This window comes from Mastigoproctus giganteus, chromosome 8 (genome assembly GCF_048544385.1).
Source record: "Mastigoproctus giganteus isolate SK-2022 chromosome 8, ASM4854438v1, whole genome shotgun sequence".
In the NCBI taxonomy this organism is placed as follows: Eukaryota; Metazoa; Arthropoda; class Arachnida; order Uropygi; family Thelyphonidae; genus Mastigoproctus; species Mastigoproctus giganteus.
Window position 1 is genome coordinate 192,915,046 of NC_143582.1, and position 23,463 is coordinate 192,938,508.

The 23,463-nt window shown below is 36.1% G+C and overlaps 1 protein-coding gene across 3 annotated transcripts in view; it reads left to right on the forward strand.

Annotated features, from left to right (window-relative positions):
* The window catches only part of LOC150082125 (uncharacterized), a 645,531-nt gene that overhangs the window by 134,025 nt on the left and 488,043 nt on the right, over window positions 1-23,463 (forward strand). For all 3 annotated transcript variants that reach the window (XM_090379113.1, XM_090379114.1, XM_090379115.1), the window contains 3 exons: window positions 170-292; window positions 4,191-4,259; window positions 13,409-13,496. In XM_090379113.1, the coding sequence (XP_090235239.1) occupies window positions 170-292; window positions 4,191-4,259; window positions 13,409-13,496 (280 nt within the window). The remainder of the gene's footprint in view (window positions 1-169; window positions 293-4,190; window positions 4,260-13,408; window positions 13,497-23,463) is intronic.

Below are 23,463 nucleotides of genomic sequence, written 5' to 3' on the forward strand. Positions count from 1 at the left end.
CATTATCTTGTACTTTACTACCATCATTTCCATATGGTATTAAGTATCAAAAATCCCTTGAGGGTTAGGTTCCACGAGAGAGAATTTGTAGTAAATAATCAGTTGTATTTTCAAATATTTTGCTAGACATTTTGTCAATATGACTAAATTTTAATTTTTAATTTTACAGGCTCCTTGTGAAGAAGCTACCCTTGCAGCAGATAATATTTCAGAAGGGCCATTAAATTCTTTGGTGTCTGCTCCAGGAAGTCTTGCACTATCACAAGACTCTGGAAGAGAAACAACAAATGGGGTATATTGTTTTAATTGGCATCAATTTTTAACTGAAAATTTTAGTTAATTCATAGTTTATTTTATTCTCGGAATGTTCCAATCATGAAAGAACTCTCCTGTCTGTTAGTTTTCCATGTTTAACTATAAGTATTGTAGTCTTATCACTATCAGTTGTTTTAAGGCCTACTGCTTCACTTACATTTTGTTAGGACTGGACTGTTCTCTACTTTCTGGAAGAGCTAGCGTATATACTGTTGTTTTTTATATAGTTCCAGTATATGAAATTCATTAGAAACAAATCTATAAGTAAGTATTTTACCATCATATACAGTGGGGCCCCAACATCTGACGGTAATTCTTTCCACAAAACCCATTGTATGTTGAAAATATTGTAAGTTAAAACCAATAATACATTAATTTCCTGTAATTTGCTCCCCAGCAACACATAAAATAGGTATTTCTTGTATATTATACTTCATTTTTACATTAAAAATGAGTTTTTTTAATAACAATTACTTAATAAATAGTCATGAAACATCTTAAAAAAAAAAAAAAAAAAACTTAGAAGAAACTTGGGGAAAAAAAAGACTTGAAATGCAGAGCTGATGAAATCAGTGGTGACGTTAGTGGTGGTGGGACTGTATCAAGCATCATGTGTCTTTTCAGTCTTTTGTTGCTACTAGCAAAGAAACTGTCCAAATGGAGTGATTTTGACGACTTTTTTGTAGCTTCCTGAACCCCAGTGTCACTCTCCGTAATTTTCTCCAACTCTTGTAGCTCCTCTGTTGTTAGCTCACACCCATGAGCATAAGATCCTCCACATCCTCTTTGCCAACCTACAGACCCATTGATTTACCAAGGGTGACAATATCATTTGTCAAAGCACCATCTTCAAATCTGTCAAGGTTATGAATAATTAAAGGCCAGATCTTTTCCAGGCTGAATTTAAGCACCTGGTGGAAACATCATTCCAAGAACTTAGTCAGCCTCACTCAGTCTAGCATGTTGAACTTTGACCTCCAAAAATCTTTGAGGGCGAGAGCATTTTCACCAGAGGCCGCTGCAAAGCAACTTTGAACATATTCGTGGTGTTGATTTTATTTACGTTTGTAATGACTTGCTGGTTTGGTTGAAGAAGAGGAGTGGTGTTGGGTGGCAAAAATTTGACTTGAACAAAGTCAAATTGTACCTGAAGAGATTGAACAAGGTTGGGATCATAGCCTGGCGCATTATCCAGCAGGAGCAGTGCCTTCACAGGAAGCTTATTTTTCTCAAGATAACTCTTTGCTGAAGGACAGAAAACTTCAAGCTCCCATTCATTGAAGATATATCCTGTAACCCACGCCTTCTTGTTACTGTGCCAAAACAGTCCCAGCATGCATTTGTCGACTTTTTGTTGTTTAAATACTATGGGGGGCATTAGAATGATACACAAGCAAAGGTTTCAGCTTAAAATCTCAAGGGGCATTGGCACCCAACATAAGAGTGAACCTATCTTTCATAGGCTTATGCTCAGGTAAACTAGCCTCACCCTTAGTGATGTACGTGTTCCTGGGCATTCGCTTCCAGAAGAGGCCGATTTCATAAATGTTAAAAACCTGCTGGGGAAGATAACCCTCTTTATAAACTAATGCTTGGAACTCAATTTTAAAGGTCTCGGCTGCTTTATTATCAGTACTGGATGCCTCCTGATGCCTTTCAACAATTTGATATTCGCCCTTTTTTTTTTTGAAGTGCTCGAACCAGCCTCTGCTGGCTTTAAGGTCTTCAAAACACACAGCACTGCTACTGGTTGATGGAGCTTGAAGTTTCAGATCGCCATAGATCCGAAAGACTCATATGAGTGATGTACCGCACACCACACATTTAACGATAATGTTGTTTTTCAATAACAAAGACGCTGATTGGTTTAGAACAATTGTACGAGTGATGTTCCGTGCGGCACGCGTCTGAAAATTTCCACCCCGTATCGTTCCATCTATGTCGAAAAGCCATCGGTACCTGCAAATATCATCGGTCCTTAAAATAAAAGACCGTATGGATGGTATATCGGTTCCTGAGAATATCGGATGACGATGTCATCATAAGTCAAGCCCCTACTGTATTTTACTATACTCAAATGTGATATATGATGATATTGAGAATCTACAGCTAGGAACATACAAAGTTCTGTACGAGTACTTGAAAAACTTTGGCATGATATTGTGGAGTTCCTAGAAGTATATTTTCACTAGGCATTCTATATTATGGTTTATCTTGTTCTGTATTTTTCATGCAGTAATTTTAAATAAACTTCTAGAAAGCCCCAACATAGTGTCAGAGTGTTTTTAATTGTATATTAGGATTTCTGTATAAGCCCGAAATTGAAGAAAAAAATCTTCCCAAGTTCCTGATCACAGGAGGGGGCGGGGGTCAGAAATGTTTCCTGTTGGTGAAATAGCAAAAAAAATTAAAAAAAAAAAAAAAAAAAAAGTTATGAAAAAACATAAACAGCAGGTTATTGTTAGTGAAGTTGCACAGAGGGAAAAAAAGAAGAGGTAGTGATGGTCTGAAAAATGGGCCATTTTTTGATAGTTAATTAGAATGATTCCAAGCTATATAAAAAAAAAGCAGCTTGCTCGTGGTGCCATCATTGGAGGATGAATTTTCAGGGTACAGTATTGAGCTTCTTTTTTCTGAATAACTTGAAAGTATGTGGGATTCTATTAAATTACTGTTTTGAACTTAGTATTAATAATATCCCTGTTATAATAGGCCTTAAAACTGGAGTAGCAAGGGTATTAAAGGAGGAGAACGAAGAGGAACTGAGCACTTGATACTAATAGGCTGTCTTTGTCATCTGATTACTTTGTATGGTGAAAATGGCGGGCTGCATGCCTTTCCTGTAAAAGTGGATGAATATTTGTTGGATATTTATTGCTACTTAGAAAAAGGACTAAAAGAAGAGATACATTGAAATAATTTCAATTAATGCATACACTGAAGTAAAGATTTTAATGCATATGTGGGTAAATGTCTGTTTTTGAGTAAATGTTTAAGTAGGCTGGTAGAAAAATAGCAACCTGTGACAAGTCTATTTAAAGAAGTTAAAAATGGTGAGAAAAGTCATATGAGCACCTGTCATAGTTACAACAAACAATCAGTGATGAGTGAGTGATACTAATTAATATCACTGACTTGTCTTAAATTCAGTTCATGCTCCAAAAGATGTTTTAAAAGAAAAAAAATTAATGAATTCAAGGAAAAGAACTTGTGATGAAAGAAATCCTAAACAGGCCAAATCCTGCTTCCCTCCTGCTCATAATTACCACCTCTTCAGCTTTTCAAAAGTCAAAGTGATAAAAGAAATTTATCAAAAAAAAACTTTCAGGGCTATCATAAAAAATACATCTGTATATATCACACTCTTGCTTACATGAAGTATAGACTATAGTACATTGCACACTAAAATTTCCATTGTACTTATTTTGTGTGCTTGCAACTATGCTTTGTAGAATACCAGCAGCTGAAATGTAGGTTGTTTACCTTGTTGTGTTTGTGATAGGATTGTAAATCACATAGTTAATCTATTTTATGGATCAGACAATTCACAAAGAATGAGTCAAACTGACATTTTTTGGCATGTTATCAGCCATTTCTGTGAGTTATATTTTATAAAAAGCGTGATTCTTGTATGTTGTCATTTACAGTAACATATTTTCATTTGCAACATCACCCTCAAAAATTTTGCTAAGTATACTTTGATCATTTTTGAATCAGGGTGAGGCCATTTAAGGAACACTAGAAGAAATCTAATAAGGACTACCTTTTAAGCAATTTTGATGGGGCAGTTTGGGTTGCTCTAAAGTATAATTTCTTTCTTTCTTGCATGATTAAGATATTATTATATACTTATTTTTGTTATGTATTTATTTTAGACTAGTGAAGAGGAAACATCTGATCGCCAGACTCAGCTTATGAAAAAAATGATGGAATCACAAAAGAAGGTACTATCAAAATTTAATATAAGGTATCACTCATTACCAATGGTAAAATGACTTTCAGTATCAATGATAAAAAAAAAAAAAAAAAACCTATAAGCATAAAATCATATTTTACACTTAAGTTTTTAATATTATTGGAAACAAATATTAGAAACAAAATGTCGGCTCTTACTGGACTTCAGATAATTTTGGGATCTAGTAAAAAACTGGACTCCCTTCTCAGCAAAACTGATATATTTAAATTATCATAAGCTATTTAAAGAATGTGGGTAGAATATATATGCATGAATTAGGAATGTCTATATTTTGTCACTACACTGCATAGTGTACAAAAATTTTTTCACTTTTTGAAAAATGCAAAATTCTTCAATTTGTGGTGTAAAATATGTACATTGGAAAAAAATAATAACATAAAAGGCATATCCAGAGATTAAATCAACATATAAAATTATTCAAATGTCATATTATTAAAGAAGTAGGTCAGCAGTTAGTGTAATTTCATGAACTATGCTAATGAAGTTAGGTGACCTGTGAAGTTTTTGGTTAGTTTGCTGGTTGTTATGGGTGCATCAGCTACCTTTTTCATATGGCACCACTTATGATATTGCTTGTTCATATGGTCTTTATCCTATCTTATTTCTCTCTCTAAGTATGTTTGTGTGTGGTTCATTTGAAGAGCCTTTAAGAATTTTTCCATTCTCCAGTGGTATTTTAAACCAAACCTTTCCATGTGAATGACAGGTTGCAAACTTATTATACTGTCACAGAGAACATGGTATTGTTTTGAGACACATCCATTTAGTTCATCTCATTTAAACTGTCAAGCAGTAAATACGATGAGAATTGCCAGGTGTAAATGTGATGAGACTGGTAGTGAACTGATGAGCATGTCAGACAAGTTGTCTTTTCAGATCCCTTTCTGTAAATACTTCTAATGAAAAAAAATCAGACTTTACCTCCACATGGCTGAACTTCTTCAAGGCATTTCCATATGTATGCTTACCAGACACTCTCCAGTTATCACCTGGTCATGCCTCTCATTGCAACAGTATTTCTCACATCAATGATACCAACAGTGACCCTTTTCTTGATTTTGCAAACAACCATTTCAGTAATTGTTTGCAGACCTTTCTGAAACAGGACGTGATCTAGCCAAGGAGGATGTCTTGTGCTAAGTGCAGGAAGTGTGAAGAAATTAGGCATCAACTCGGCATTCTGTTGGCTGTATATGAGAGTGGGAAGAGTATGGTAAAAGCCCTTCAAGGAATTAAAATGTGGTGCCCATCAAGCTCTCAACTGCCCAACTCAACGCCAGAGCTCACTCCTGTGCATCAGGCACAGCAGCGGCAATATTCAAGGCAGAATGCGCTGGTCCTGCAGGAGCTAGTTATTGTCAGTGACATCTGTTGTCAGGTGTCAGAGAGATAGGAAATATATTATTCAAAAAAGATCGGTGGAATAGGACCAGGGTATGTCTGTCAGGGGCAAAATGTTGAGAGCAGATATCATCTTTTAAGGGCACAAAGGGTGATATTGTTGTACATGTTGGCACTAATGACATTAAGACTAGATCTGCTGACTTACTGGTGCCTCCGTAGCCAGGTGGGCAGGCAGCAGTGCGTAACATATGCTTCTTGATTAGACTTGGGTTCGAAGAACCTGTGACCACCAAATACCGAGGATGCAGAAAGGTCAGGGAATGACCACCGCATATCCCCGGAGCAATATGGCCTTAGTTGCTAATGCTCCTAAAAACCAAATAACAACAACGACAACAACAGCTGACTTACTTAACAAGTACAGGTCAATGTTGAAAAAAAAAAGTGAGTTACGGTTAAATTTGAAAGTGTCTGCAATTCTGCCCAGACACTATAGGAGGGAATATATGATGAGAACCTTGTCAATCAATTCAGCCCTGCTGTGATTGTTCAAGACTCATGGAGTGGTTTTTCTCAGTGTGGTCTGTGCTTGTTAACAAGAGAGGGATTTTTACAGGGATGGGATACACTTAAATAGAAAGGATGCAAGAATATTTTGCTGATGCTATTGAGGCAGTGTTAGGTAGGTTGGAAAACTGCTAGAGTGGGAGGATTCACAGACTAATAGATTAAAAGTAGCCGCAGGCAGAGGTGAAAGTGTTTTTGGACTTCTATTGGAATGAGCAGCAGCCTGGAAAGAGCGGTGCGCAGGATTTCAAGGACTGCTAGGAGTCATCATAGAACAAGTATAATGAAATGTACATGGACTTTGTTAGGGTAGCTAAGAATATGAACAGGTACATGTATACTTGTGTGTACACCAACACTAGAAGTATAGTAAATAAATTTGATGAATTTGAAGTGCTGGTCAAGACGTCGAAGGCAGATATTGTTGGAATATCAGAGACATGGTGTCAAACAGGTATAAGGAATGCAGAATTGGAATTTGGGGAGTACAATGTGCACAGAAAGGATAGGAAGGGAGGAGGTGTTATGCTGTTAATTAAGAAACACAAAATCTAAGGCAGTGCATCCAGTTGACATGGGTGGACAGTGCAATGTTGAGTCAGTTTGGTGTGACATGAGCACTGGGAAAGGAAAAATGAGAGTAGAAGTGTGTTATAGGCCTAATGACTCTGATGAATACAATGAACACCTGTACAGAGAATTAGTGGGCCAGTAAGTCAGAATGTCTTATAATGGGAGATTTTAACTTCCCAGATATTGACTGGAACTCGTGGATTGGTCACTCACACACTATCAAGACTTTTGTGGATTTATTGGATGATTGTTTTCTACAGCAGCATGTTCAAGAGGAAACCCGAGGGAGTAATACTCTGGATCTGATTATCAGCAGTTATTATCCATGCATTAAGAAAATGCAGATAAAGGAACCACTAGGTGGCAGCGATCACAGTGTTACTAATGGGGATTTACTTAAAGATGTAACTACTATCAAAGGTAAAGGGAAGGGTTTTTGCTTTCATAAGGGTGACTATATTGGTCTCAGACAGTTTTTAAATTCTATATAATGGGACCAACTGATGATGTTACCAACAGCAAATTCTGAATGGGAAGCATTCAGGGAAGTAATCTTGGAAGCTACCAGGCTTTTCATACCAACTAAGAAATGCTGTTCAAGGTTTAGGCTTAAATGGATGTCAGATGAACTAATGAGACTTGTAGCAGAGAAGAAAAATGCATGGGACACATGTAAATTATCAGGCAACACGGAAGACTGTGGTAGATATAAGTTAGTCTGTAATGAAATCACAAAGGAGGTTAGGAAAGTGAAGGCAGATTACAAGAAATCTTTGGCAAAGGATGCAAAGAAAAACAGCAAAGTGTTCTTTAGTTATGTAAACACTAGAAGGGGTTGAATCAGATTTGTTCAATTGATACCTATGTTTCAAATGTTGGTGATCCTGTACAAGTTTCTGGCAGAATGAATGTCTATTTTGCATCTACATTCACACAGGAGGAATTCCTTATCACTGGACTTTGAAACATGTGGAAGGTATTTATTTTGTTGATTTGATATATATTACAAGTTAACATCCTCTTACATAATTTATATCTCGTTGAACAAATCAGTGGTTTTTTTTTTTTTTTTCCTTCCACATAGGGAATTGGTTTTTATACTTAACATTAAAATTTCCTGAATATACAGGACACAACTGTAACTAAAATTTGAGATTACACATGCAGAATACATAGCTGCCAACTGTGGATTTGTGATGGAGAATCCATCTTTTGGACTTGTTTTTACCTCTTCTCAATCTCACAAAGATAGTAAGAAAAAACAAAACACACAAAAATGTTTTGATTCCTTCTAGATCTCACAAAAATACTTCACTATTGGGATTAATATGGTAACATTATTAAGACTTATGAAAGATGTTTAATAAGAACTATGTTAAGTTTGGAATTTTTAAAAGTTCTGTGAATTGGTGCTTATTTTAGTTAATGAATTTCTATTAGATGTATTAGTCTATATAGTACATTGCATGAAGTGTGGAATTTGGAGCATGAGAAAGAGTGTCATTCTCTTTTAATGTGTGACCGCAACATTTCATCATACTTGTGGCATGAGAGTAATTAATGTTGTTTAGTAAGATTTCAAAGAAATACATACAATTTCAGACGAAATATATGCAAAATTTTCTACTTATTGTAAATCTGGGAAAGGTAACACTTTTGCTTTGTATGCTCTATATAGATGTGATTTTTCAATTTCAACTGGTGAGAATCGGACATTTTCAAACAAATAAGAATGTGCACCAAATAGAAAGAAATGTAGAAATAGATATAGCATTTCACAGTTATGATGATACTGTCATGTGCCAGATGTTTATTCACATTATTTATCATAGAACATGTCTTCTGAGTTGTGCAAATCATGGAGGGGGGGCCAGTCAGAATTCAATGATAATGAAAAAAACAAAAAATACAGTTGTAGAAGAACAAAATCAAAAGGCACTTTTATTGAAAATGCACAAAAGGAAAGAAGAGGTAGCGATGGCTCTGAAGAATGTGCTATTTCTGATTGGTAAAAAAATGATTCCAAGCCGTATTCAGTTGTGGTGACCTTTCCTGTCAATAATAATGCCCATGACCACCAAATACGGAGGATGCGGAAAGGTCAGAGAATGACCACCACATATCCCCGGAGCAATATGGCCTTAGTTGCTAATGCTCCTAAAAAAAAAAAAAAAAAACCAAATAACAAAAAATAACAATAACAGTCAATAATAGTAATAATAAAACACAAAATCGAAAGTAGATTGCTCTCAGTGCCAGCATTGGATGGTAACTCTACAGGGTATAACATTGGGCATCTTCTTTTGAAAAAATCTGATGAGATACTAAGCTGTGTAGTACTTAATATTGATAATGCCTCTGTTGTGGTAGGCCTAAAAACTGGAATAGCAATATTGAATCAGGTTTTTTGAACCAGTTGGATAACCTATTTATATCAGCACACCAGTGATAAGGGGAGTGTTAAGACTATTTTTCCTTATGCTATCTCTTGATTTAGAAAGACCAAATTTGCATCAAAAATAAGACAGTGCAGGAGCATAGCAATAGTGACCATAATAAAATGTCCAAAGAAATTTCAGTGGTCAAAAGCAAAAGGGCGAACTTCATTTTCAGGATGGGGAGACCATCCAGATTAAGGTATTTCTGGATTCTGTTAACTGAGGTGACTATGTTATTGATATAAATGTATTTATGGAAACTGTTTAAAGGAATTATCCTGGACTCCACAAACACATATTTTGCAGTGTTGAAGTATTTGTTTGGATCAACATATGTTTGTGAGAAAAATTTTTTTTTTCACACATGAAATCAAATACAGTAAACCCCCGCTATTCGCAGTATCTGTATTCGCGGTCGCTGATATAATATAAAATGAAACCTAAAAAAATGTGAATTTTAAAGCGCATGAACATTTTCCGTCATAAAAAAAAACATGGGCGTGGCTAAAATTATCTTTCCCGGTCAAAACAGTGCTCAGTGGGTGGGGGGAGAGGGGTGAAAAAATCGCGAGCGTGGATGTTTCTCGCTAATCCTTGTTCAGTATGTGTTATGCGCTTGTCATTGAAGGTTTCGTCGTTTGCTTTTAATTTATATGCTTATAAATTGAACAAATTTATCAATTTATAAATTGATATGCTTCCAAAAGTGATAAATCTACCATTTTGCTGTGTAAAACAGACTTTTTCGAGTGTGTTAATGGAAGAAAGTGACTTTATTGTAGACAAGTTCTTTCTAACCCGTACAAAAAATATGGCTACGAATAACAAGAGAAATGTGAAAAGATCAAAGAAGGTGATGACTAGCAAATAAAATTGAGTTATTAGATAAAATTTCTAATGGTGAAAATGTCTCCTCAGTGACAAAGCATTATAAAATCAATATAATACATATTATAGATCGGACAAAAAAATCCGCCGTACTGTCCGTGAAAACGCGCTAATTGCTTCAAAAATTTTCTCTGTAACTCGTGATGTTAAATTAGAAAAAGCTTTAAATCTGTGGATAGAATTCAAAATAAAATTCCATTAAGTTCACTCATCATTCGTGAAAAGGCAAAACTCCTTTATCAACACTTTAGCGAAACTGGTGATAGCACTGGCGGGATAAGTTTTTTTTGCTAGCAAAGGCGCTGGTTTGAAAGATTTGTTTGAAATTTCTAATAAATATTACATTTAATTGTTTCTTATATATATTTCGATGCCATATGCTTACATTTCACTATGTACTGTCTATGTACATAGTCATATTATGAAGGTACATATAATACATACAGAGACAAAATTTTAGACTAGTTTTTCTTATATATTTCATACTTTGGAACGGAACCCCTTTATTACTATGGGAGCCATAACTCAGTATTCGCGTTTTCGGTATTCACGGCATTTCTCAGGAACGTAACCCCCGCGAATAGTGGGGGTTACTGTAAATATTTAAAAAAAAACAGAATAACATATGATCCCATAAAGGCTGTATTGGATTTAACTCAAGCAATTAGGGTGGCCACACCAAAATTTTCGAATGTGAGCATTTAAAAGAAAAGTAAGGTATTTTTTAAAAAAAACAAAAGGAGGTGATATTTTTATAATTTTAATAAAATCTAAAAAATAAATTACTGACAGAGTATTTGGAATTTTCATTTTTTATATATAGTTTTAAAATAAAAAGCAGTAACATGAAATTAGAAACTTCCTTTTACAAGTAACAAGATATGGAAAATGCAACACACTAATATTTCTTGAATCACACAGTGCAGCCTGCAAAACAAATATAACTTAACTTTGAATATGGCTTCTGTATGGGACAGGGTTGGATACCACTGCACAAGTCTAAAGTAGTTACTTTTTTAATGCTTCCAAAGTATTAAAAAATATGGCTACAATCAAGTTTTGAGGCTCTGCTCAGATTTAATCATTTGTAAAGAAGTGTGTGAGACAGTATTTATTTTATCACTCTTTCTTTTGATTAATAATAATTAATAAAATTATTAATTTTACAGTAGACTCTCGATTTTCTGGGATAGATGGTAAAATAAAAATCCCGGATAATCAATTTCCCGCTTAATCCAAAAATACAATAAGTCCCCGACATACATTCCAGGACTTCTTATGTAAGTCGAGTTTTATGTAACTAGGGAATGACTAATAAAATACTGCTCCTATATATATCCATGATATGCCAAAATTACAAAAACCACATAATATCCTCAGAAGAATGAAGAAAAATGGTTATATATTTTTAATTATTTCAATTAAAAACTTTATCTGGGGACAGCGGTGAAGTTGTTGGAGTGGCACATGTGAAAAGAAAACATTAAAGGAAGAAATTGTACAATAAAAACTGATATGTATTTCGTAGCCTTGGTTATCATAGTTGACTTCTTTGTTGCCGATCCCTTCACCACTTCTTGTATTCTGTCTTTTTCCTTTATTATTGTGTTCACTGTTGACACTGACAAATCTAAATTCTGCGCGATACTTGTTCATGTTGACCATTTTCAAATATCCTTATTTTAATTTTCTCATCCAAATTGATCGCTTTCCTTTTTTTTTTTTTTTTGATAGATTTACTAGTAGCGCTGTCACTTATTTCTCTTAGTCAGCACCATGATAACAGTCAGAATGAAATTTTATGTAAAGAATTTCACAGGGTTAAGGCGAAAACTCACTTATCACTCCACGCGAGCTCACATTTTACTAAAACACCTTTCTGGAGGTCACTACGATAAAACAAAAACAATTTGCACATTCCGGGTTATTGGGCTTTTCTGTTACTGCAATTCATTATAGACGGGTAGTAAACTCGATCGTATGGCATTTATGATAATACTGATAGCTGGAATTCTGTGGGATTTTACGTTATCATGGTAAAATGTGTGTCCCCTTCACTCAAATCTTCAGCCATATAAAAAAAAACCTAAATAAATTTTAAAAATCTTTTCTTCATTCCTATTTTTAAGCTTGTGACTCCATATCCCGCTTGTGCAATTTGTGCATGCCGTGATCGTCTTTATTGATTGCTTATTATTATTCTGTTTTAAATTTTACAATCCTAAAAAATAAAAAAAATTGAGTGAAAAAAATTAACGTAAGTTCGAAGTTACGTAAGTCGGGAACTTACTACAGTATAGTATATCCAAAAATGTTCGTCAACCTACGTAAAAAATATGCCAATAGATAAAAAACTTACTGAGCACTACTAGCGTGTCCAATACAGTGCTTCCCTTAATTTTTCGATGTTGATTTAAATCTAATAACTTCCCTTTATTTTTTTGGCGCCTCCGTAGCCAGGTGGGCAGGAGCAGCAATGCGTAGCACATGCTTCTTGATTAGACCGGGGTTCGAGCCCATGACCACCAAATACGGAGGATGCGGAAAGATCAGGGAATGACCACCACATATCCCCGGAGCAATATGGCCTTAGTTGTTAATGCTCCTAAAAACCAAATAACAAACAAACAAACCCTTTATTTTTACGATGTCGCGTATGGTTTGGTCACCAACATTATAATGGTTCGTTAGAGATTTAACGGACGCACCGTTTTCAAACTTTTGAATAATTTCAAGTTTTTGTTTAATTGAAAGCGCAACTCGTTTGCGTTTACCCATCATTTTTGCGATTTCTAAACAAAAAAAAATAATTTTCGCTATTCCTGACATAAACAACGAAAAATTTTTCTCTTTGCAGTGCGATGAAACAGAACAATCGAAGCGATGCACTAAAACAAACTAAACATTTCTTCTCTCTCTTTTTTTTTTTTTTTTAGCGTCGGGTGTGAAGACAGTGGGGGTTGCAAGATAATAATCTCCCAATGACAACTTTATAATGCCCTGCTTTTCACTTATTTACGACTTGCAAAACATCTGTCTGTTTATACCTATTCTAGTTATTACTTGAATTTTATGATTTCTAGTTGATTTATTTTATTTATTTTTTAAATTTGGAGTCTTGAAGTGTCCCGGTTAAATCGATCCCGGTAAATCGAGAGTCTGCTGTAATTAGAAATTAAAGAAATGAAATGATATTTTTTTGATTGATATGAACTTGGATCATCTGATTTAAATTTTGGATTTTGTTTAAATAGAATTAAGGCAGTGTTTTGGAAGGTATGAATTTTTCTTTTCTTTTTTATAATAGTTAACAGCTTTGAAGCAGCAGCAAGCAGCATTGCTCTCTTTACAGAAGAAGGCAGAAGACAAATTAGCTGAAGCAAGAGCTTTTCATGGTAATATTTTCAATTCCCTAAAGACCATTAGATATCACTGCTCACAATGGGGATTTTTTATATATATAGGAGTATTATAGGCAGCCTAAAATCAAATATCTTCACATGTACATTTGCAGACGGAACATATGTTTTGTGCCTGATGTTTTTGCACATCAAGAGAGATATATGTAGGCAGCAGTCTGAATGAAAACTCCTGAAAGTTGTGAACTCAAAAATGCACACAAATGTTTTCTAGTGAGAGTTGAATATGTGCTTCTTTGTTGGCAGAAAGAGGGTGCCCACAGCACTACTTCTGCTAAATATTATCAGTAGCAGTAAATGTAGTAGTGTTACACTATCTAACCTCATGAAATGTTAGCATATTCATTATATATTATAAGCTTCAATTGATAGCTTATATAATATCAAATTTCTTTTTGTTTTTCACTTTACTATGTTTCTTCTTTAATCAGAAATCACTACTGAATTTTTAGTGTTGTTGATTTAAAAAAAAAAAAAAAAAAACTTTTGGAATACATATTTTTAAAACTGAGGCAGCAAGGAAAAACCAGATGTTGACGAATTAAACTTATGGTTTTTAAAGATGTGAAAAAGTATAGACAGTATCAATCACTGCATATTAGAATAATTCTCGAATTTTTAACTATACAATCATACTTTGTCTGCTGAATGGTCTTCAGAAATAATATATATAAATAGAAATGCACATTTTTCCATCCCTCCCCTCATACCTTTTATCATGTAGTATTAAGGAAGGTGGGGAAAAAAATGCTTAACTGTTTCTCCTTCTTTTATTATCAGCTGGCTTTGAACTTTCCCCAAGCTGTCCGCCTCAACTATCCATGGTGGCATCTTCTTTCAATGAAAGAAATTGTTGGCTAAAACAAAAATTTCTACAATCCACTGTATGGGCGCCTCCGTAGCCAGGTGGGCAGGAGCAGCAGTGCATAGCACACGCTTCTTGATTAGACCATGGTTCGAGCCCGTGATCCACCAAATACGGAGGAGGCGGAAAGGTCAGGGAATGACCACCGCATATCCCCGGAGCAATATGGCCTTAGTTGCTAATGCTCCTAAAAACCAAATAACAACAACAACAATCCACTGTATAACTCTTCCTCCTTTGTTTTACTGTTTTAATACCTAATGACACCAAACCAAGAATTAATCATGAAAATTTGCCTTTATTTTACTATATTCCCTCATATCAATCATCATCATCAGCCATTTTCAATCCGCTGCAAGATGAAGGCCTCTACAAAACTTTCCAGTTCCTTCTATTTTGTGCAATGGCCACCCATTTACTGTCCATAAACTCTCAGATTTCATCTGTCCCTTTCCATTGTCTTCCAGGTTTTCTTTTAGCTCCTCTTGGATGCCATTTTGTTATTTTCTTAGTCCTCTGTCATGTCTTCAAGTTATGCATCCTATCCAAGTACATTTCAGTTCTTTAGTTTTGATAAGAATGTCCTTTCCTTGAGAGTGCTGCCTAATCCATGTGTTTCTCTTTTTATCCAACAGTCTGATTCCTAATATAATTTATTCCATTCTTCACCGTGTAGTTTTCAGCTTCTCTAACAATATTTTTGTGAGTGCCCAAGTTTCACTTCCGTTATGTGGAGGAGAGTATATACTGGTTCATTATTTTATGTTTCAGACAAATTGGGATATTGCTCCTCAGTATGTGACTATTTCCTGAAGGCTATCCATCCGAAATTTATTCGTCTCTTGACTTCCAGCCATTTATCATTATCACAACTAATGACCTGTCCAAGATAAGTATATGAATCCACCTGCTCTTTCAATGATTATATCCCTTTCTGTGGCATACTTTTTCCTCATTACTTTTGTTTTAACCATATTCATCTTTAGTCCGAAATCCTTACTAACTCTGCATATTCCCTCACAGTGTCATAAATCTCAATCAGATCCCTTCTAATAACTATTCACTAAGCTTTGTAGTGTATATATTAGAATTCTCTCCTTGTATGGATGTCCCTTTGTCAATCTGACCAGACATCCCCGTCTTTGTGCCATTTCCAGAAGCGTATTATCTTTATATGGTTTTGTTAAGGGAAGATCGTGTAACTAATCTGGTTAGGCTATTTTGACACAGTTTCCCATGAGCTATATATAAGGAATAATTTCAACATAGTTTATTTGGATTTTAGCGAGGCATTAGACTCAGTCCCTCATGAGAAATTACTGTATAAGCTGAAAAATGTTGGGATTACTGGTAATTCTAAGGAGGATAACAGGGTGGCTGTAGGTAGAAGGCAGTAGGTTATGATTAATGGATATTCTTCAGATTGGTTTAATGTCAGAAGTGTGGGGTCCCCTCAAGAATTGGTTCTTGGACCACTGATGTTTGATTTTCATAAATGACATTGATGAAGGGATAGAGGGCATGATGCCAAAATTTGTAGATGGTGTAAAGATTGGGAGAGTCATTAATGATCGGTACCAAGCAGCACTCCTTCAAGATGACTTAACAAGCTTCAAGGATGTCAGAAAAGAGGCAGCTATACTTTTATATAGCAGAACGTAAGGTCTTATTATGGGCGGAGTTGAAAAATATTAGTAAGCTATCAGCAAGGGGATGAATGCAATGCAGAATGAAAAAATGAATGACAGTGTGAAAGACTGAATGAATGGGCTGGGCACTGAATGATAGAGTGAAATAGGAATTACTGTAAAAGGGAATAAATGCTAGTTTTTGTGAAAGAGAGTGGCCCAGCAGTGGAGCGAGAGAGAGAGAGAGAGAGAGAGAGAGAGAGAGTGAATGAGGGTTATGGTCAATGGGAGTGAGTGAAGGAATAAATGTTGGCTGTATGAACACATATTTAATAATAACTCACCATAGTTTATACTAACACAAAATCTATTCTAATACTATACACAAACACACCCACTGCATTCTCCTCTGGTCGGCAAAAATTGCAACAAGGCCTGCACCTCAACAGAAGAATAATAGTAAGTTGAGGTGCCCAGAGATTGTGATGCAGGAAGAAAGAGCTGAGAAAATGAAATGAAAGCTAGAAGAATGAATGTGAGAGAAAGAACACAAACCACACAATGTTATAGTTAGGAATTTACTAGCCTCTAGTCTTAGCTTACTTGATGTACTTCATTAGTATTATGTCTTTGTATATTAAGTTACGCAACACACCATTGCATTCCCCCCAAGAAAGAAGATGGACAAGTGATATATATAAATATAAAAAACCCATATAACTTAACAGAAAATGTAAGAAAAAAAACTATAAAACCAGAATGAGAGCAGTGAGTGAATGAAGATTTTGAGTGGAAGAATTGCCTGTTTCCTCCCCCCCCCCCCCCCCCCCCGGAATTATTGGTGGGCACCATGTTGTAGCTACTTAGCTGGCACGGTGTGAGATGCAGGCACTGGTCAGTTGGACTTAACTCCTGTGACCAGTGCAGGAATGAGCAGAAAACAGGTGCTCCAACATAGGGTTCCCTTTCCCTATGAACCTTCACTCCTACCATTTGGGTTGCTCTCTCACTCCCCCTAACCTGGGTGGCTCCCTCCCCCTTTCACTTAGTGGGTAACCACACTGCCATCTGTCAATCCCACCCCAGAGCAGGATGGTCATCCTGACCTGGGGTCCCCCTTCTGTCTCCCCTTTCACTCAGGCTGCACTTCACTACTGCCTTTCTCTCTTTTCTTACCACTTTTACCGCCTTCCACTTCCTTTTTCCCCACTACCACCTTCTAACCTTTTTTTTTTTTTTTTTTACTGGGCTCTCCCTGTCTGTAGCTTTGGCTACCACTGGGTTTACCCCACCAATGCTTTCATACTGTCTACTGCCCAGCCCACCCCCTCGTGGTGCTGGACAGTAAACTAGAGGTTTCTGTATGAAAACACATGCCCTAAGGCTAAGTGGCCAGATGAACAACACAACCCCACACCAATACTACACCAAACACTCACTAACCTACAGAAATTTGACCTTTACAGAGTTTTGTATTCATCACATTTTTTGACAAGGAGTTGGGGGGGAACCTTCTTAGCCACATTAGAAATAACACTATACAATATATTTGGTGGGGTTGAATTAAAAATAGTAGCGGAAGAAAGGAATCTGGGAATTATAATACAAGTGGATGTGAAATTTTTTGAGCAGTGCAAATAGGCAGCCAGGAAAGCCAATGGTTTATTGAATAGTCTCTGGAGACGTAGGTCGTAATCACGCTGTTTAAGGCAATACTGCTCTTGGAATACTGTGTACAAGTATAGCGACAGCTTAAAAACAACATTGAACATCCAGCTGTATGAGGCAATACCACTCTTGGACTACTGAGTACATGTATGGAGACTTCATCTAAAAAAAGACATTGAACTTCACGATGAAAGGGCCCCAAAATGGGCAACTTTGTGGTAAGATTGGCAAAAGAGCAATCACAAGGAAGACCTCGATTATGTGGACTACAAAGGTTGGTAACCTGATTGAGGTTTATATGGCTTTGAGAGGGTCTAGTAAAATGAATGGAGGCAAAATTTTCACTGTTATAAAGAATTCCAGAGTTAGGAGCCATAAATTCAAATTACAGGAAGGAGGTTTAGACTAGATTGTAGGAAGTTTACTTTTTTCAGCCAGCGAGTTGTTGATTACTGAACATGACCCTGCAGGTAGCCAAGGGTAACAGTTTGAAGAAATTAAAAGATCAACTGGAAAATAGACAAATTATGCACTTCCCTCTTCACCTGTATGGGGGGAAGCACATAATTTCTGTTTACTTTTTTTTTTTTTTTTTTTTTTTTGCCCACAAATTATGTACTTCCTTCCTCACATATCTTTTTTTACTTCCACTCTTTATATCCACCATACCATCAGAACTTCAGTATACATACCAATTGTACCTTCCCTGATGTATAATCATTTTTAAGTATGCTTGAGTTAATTTGAACATTTCAGAACAGATGTGTTTTACTATATTTTATACCATACTATAATGTTATAATATAACATACTTTTAAAGACTGACAAGTCAACTAGTGTTGCACCACCTTGAAGCTTGGTCACAGATTCTCTCAGGTATGACAAGCTAGAGCTTGCTACCTGAGAGTCTAAAATGCTGATGGAACTGATATTCAGTTGACACTTAAGTGATATAAACTGAATTTTGGCAAAGTCCAATCGTTCTGTAACAAACATATCTTCTTGCACCTTCATGATGGTGGGATCATTAGTAATCTTCAGTATAACCTCCTGTCTGCACATCCTGAAATATGGTACCTAGTATATTGGAGTGGCTACCCAGGTGACAACCAATGTAAGCAGAGTGCAAGGTGTTACACCCATAGTACATGGAAGAATGCTGTTTCTCTGTATTACTGGGCAATACTAGATGGTACATAACTCTCATCAAACAGTGCAATACCACCACTTATCTTATTAGAGACCGGAAGTGGTGAAACTCATATTTAGTTTCCAGAGCAAAGCTCCAGCAATCCCTCATCTCTTCCATCATGCATATGATTGATGTCTTTTGGGGTAGCATGGTGAGATTCAATCTTCCTTACATTTTGAGGATACAACTCTATTTGGTGCTCACAGGACAGCTGCTAGATAGTCCACCAGACTGAACCAATTGGTAACTCTCTAGGAGCATCCAGGTCAGCTAGTTTAAAATCTTGCTGCCTCTACTCCTCTAGATGTGACTGGAGGGAGTCCAAGTAGTGTGTATACAGGGTCATTGTGGGAGCCACATTATGTCAAGGAGCTGGGCATATATTCTTTCTGTGTGTATGCAATATCCAAAAATTTCTTGACTTCATATGTTCCCCCCACCTTTTCTCTATTACTGAATTCATCATGAATAGCCAAACTGATAGAACAAACTTATCTGTGAAAAAGATCTAAACCTCTCAAACACTTACTCATTCATTTCCAAAATATACATAATCTCGCTTCCAACTCAGTGATGTTCAGTTCCACTTAGTGTACCAACCCCCACTTTATTTTTCTGGCAGAATACCAATTATTGTTCCGTTCTGTAAAATTCATTTGTTCCCTCTGTTGATCTCCCAATTCCGCTAATCACTTCGAACTCTCATTTTTTTTTTAATTTGAGGGTCAACTTTCTTCAGTCCAACTTTCCTACCAGGGAGGTAATTTTCTTTGGAGATTTTAATGTTCACAACTCAAGCTGGCTTCAGATTTCTAGTCACACAGAACCAGCTGGTCGAAATGCTGAGGCTTTTGCAATTACTGACTTTGCACAGAATTTTCATTTACCTGCTGGAATACCAGACAGTCCTAACTACACAGCCAACACTCTTGATCTTTCTCTCACAAACCAGCCTTCCAAGTACGCCATTGAGGAGAATGGTCCTCTAGGCACCTCAAAACAAAACTTGGCAATAGTCTTTTCTCCAATGGAGCCTTTCTCTCTTGGCCATTACAAGATTGCAAGAATGCAAAATGGGATTGATCGAGATGTCTGTTCTTTTCTTTGATTGGATTACTATTTTTAATTTTCTAATGTCAATATTTGCTCAGATCATGTCAGTGAAATTATTCTTATAAGCATGATATCTTTTATTTTGCATTCCATCTAAATCTCGTCATTTATGTAAACTGTGGTTTTGCAATAAATGCTAAGGCTGTTCAAGATAATGTGGCATATCACAAATGACTTGCATCCACATCTCCAAGTTCATTTTCTGCTTACACAACAACTTTAAAACAGTTATTAATCAGTCCAAATTAGATTTTGATCAGACTAAGCATAGAAAACTTGCTTCTTGCCTAAATGGTAGTCAAGAATCCTTGTCTCTTGCCAAAGCTTTTGTCTGCAACTTTTGCCCATCTCTTTTCCCACCTCTGTCAAAACTGGATGTTTCTATAGCCATCTTATCTAAAGATGAAGCTTGACCTGCTAGCATCCTACTTTTCTTCTAACTCATGTATTGATCTTAGTAAACCACCTTCTACCATTCCCATTAGACTTCATTCAGTGTTTCCAGTGGTCATCTGTCAAAATGAACAGTCTTGATGCCAAGAAAGCACCAGGTCTGAATGTTATATCTTCACTTCTTCTCAACACCTGTACTCCTGAGCTTACACCTCTGTTGCTTTTTTTACATTTTCTTATTCCACCGGTGTTTTCCCTTCTGCTTGGAAATTTGCTCATATCCAGCCAGTTCTTAAAAAGAGTGACAAATCCCTCTCGTCCAATTATCATTCCATTGCACTTCTACTCTTTCTAAAGAAATGGAGAAATCTATTAACTATCAACTCCTAAACTATCTTGAAATCTTCCATCCGATCATTCGATTGTCACTGTGGATTCCATTAGTGTTGATCAACTGGTGATATTACTGGCTTATGTTACCTATCTGTGGATAAATTCAATGGAAAAGTTTTTTGATGATACTCAAGTAATTGCTCTTGACATTTCAAAGGCTTTTGATCATGTTTGGTATAAAGTTCTTGTAAATAAACTTTTATCTTATGGATTACCAACTAACTGTCTTTTGTAATCGGGTATCCAGTTTTCAACCTGGCCGCTCACTGTAGGTAATGGTAGATGACTTTCTCTCTCTTCCAATTTCTCCCCTAGGTCTTATGTCAACAGGTATCATCTTCTCAGCCTTTAACCCACACATAGTACTAAGTACTGTAGGGTCTAATACTTTCATGTTTGGGGTTTTCGTAAAAAAAAAAAAAAAGTGCAAGATCCTACACAGTTGATACCTTTGTGAGTATTGGATTTCTATTTTAATATATTTTGATTTTTTACCGTTTCTCTTTAGTCTTTTTTTTTTTTTTTTTTTTTCTTTTTTTTTTTTATGTTTGCCCGTCTTAATTTTTGTGGCCCTGTCTTAATTTAGTCTTTCCAATTCCCACCCTTGTTTGTTTAATTCTAATTGTACAGCTTTTCTCTGCCTTGTTTTTCAGTTGTTCATCCACCTTGTTTTGTTTAAATTAATTTTTTTTCTTTTCCCTCTGAGTTTCAGATTTTGCAAGGTGGTATTTTATCTTTTATAATTTTTCTCATTTCTGCTTGAAGCAAAGGTTGACATTTGCCTTTCAGTGAGCGTGTGTGAGAGAATATTTGCATTATTCCTGCTGCAGTTACTTCATCTTCTGCTACATAGTTGTGCTTCCTGTTTGGAGTATCAGTGTTCTATTTCATTTTTTAATTTATAATTTTCATTTTTAATTGTATTTAATTTATTTTAAAATTTTGAGTTTTTTTTATTGCTTTACCCTACCTTGCTTCTCAGTTTGATCATCCATTTGGTTTTCTTTATTTTTTTTTTTCATTTTCTCTTGTTTGTGTTCTTTCAGATTTTACAAGGTGTCTTCCGAATTTGAGCAATTGGTTCTTGTCTGTTGGTCTTTCTCAGTTTGCTTTCATGAACAGGCCATTCTGAAACATGATTATTTGAAATCCATAATGGCTGATATTATTACCCTGTTTGAAGAAGTTACTGAAGTTCTCTGCTCTTTCTTTATATTATTGTTCTTAATTTCCTCAATTTCTACTTGAAGTGAATGTCGACATCTGCATTAACGTTTGCACATACAGTAAGACCCTCGTATCCACAGGGGATACGTTCCAAGACCTACCGTGGATGGCTGAAACCGTGGATATAAGCAAATGCCTGCTGATTCCATATATAACGTGACTTTCTTGTACATGCTATTAGTTAAGAAACATAAAATCCAAGGAAGTGAAGCCAGTCGACATTGCTGGACAGTGCAGTGTGGAGTCAGTTTGGTGTGACATAAGCATTGGGAGATCAAAACTTGAGAGTAGGAGTGTGTTATAGGCCTAATGACTCTGATGAGTATAATAAGAAACTGTAGAAGGAAATAGAGTGTAATGAAATAGAATGTAGAAGGAAATAGAGTATAATGGGGGATTTTAATTTTCCGGATATTGACTAGAATTTGTGGGTTGGTCACTCACACACTAGCAAGGCTTTTGTGGATTTATTGGATGATTGTTTTCTACATCTGCATGTTCGGGAGGCAACTAGAGGGAGTAATACTCCTGATCTGATTATCAGTAGTGATTCTTCATGCATTAAGAATCTGCAGATAAAGGAACCACTAGGTGGCAGTGATCACAGTGTACTGAAGTGGGATTTACTCAAAGAGGTAACTACCATCGGGTAAAGGGAAGGGTTTTTGCTTTCGTAAAGGCGATTACTGTGGTCTGAGACAGTATTTAACTTCTATACGGTGGGACCAACTGATGTTTCCAACAGCAAATTCAAAATGGGAGGCATTCAAAGAATTTATCTTGGAAGCTACCAGGCTTTACGTACTAATTAAGAAATATTGTTCAAGGTTTAGGCCTAAATGGATGTCAGACGAACTAATGAAACATATGGCAGAGAAAAAAAATGCATGGGATACATATAAATTAATGGGTGACATGGAAGCCTATGATAGATATAAGCTGGTCTGTAACCAAGTCACAAAGGAGATTAGGCAGGCAAAGGCAGATTATGAGAAATCTTTGGCAAAGGATGCAAAGAAAAACAGCAAAGAGTTCTTTACTATGTAAAATCTAGAAGGAAATGGATGAATCAGATTGGTTCACTGGATATTGATGGTTCAACTGTTGATGATCCTGCTCAGGTGGTTAACAAACTAAATGAATATTTTGCATCTACATTCACACATGAGGAGTTATTCAGAGAGGGGAATGCCAGAGGTGAATTAAACTCTGGCAGTGAGCTAGATGATTTTTATAATAACTGAGAGGAATTGGAGGAGAAATTGTTGAAGATAAACATAAAAAAGGCGCCCGGGGTGGATGGGATCTATCCAGTTATATTAAAGGAGGCAGCAAAGGAAGTAAGCAAACCCTTAGCCATAATTATGAGAGCTTCCTTGGACCCATGGAGTGGAGATGTGCAAATGTGACCCCAATTCACAAAGGAGGATCAAAGGGCGACACAAGTAATTATAGACCTGTTAG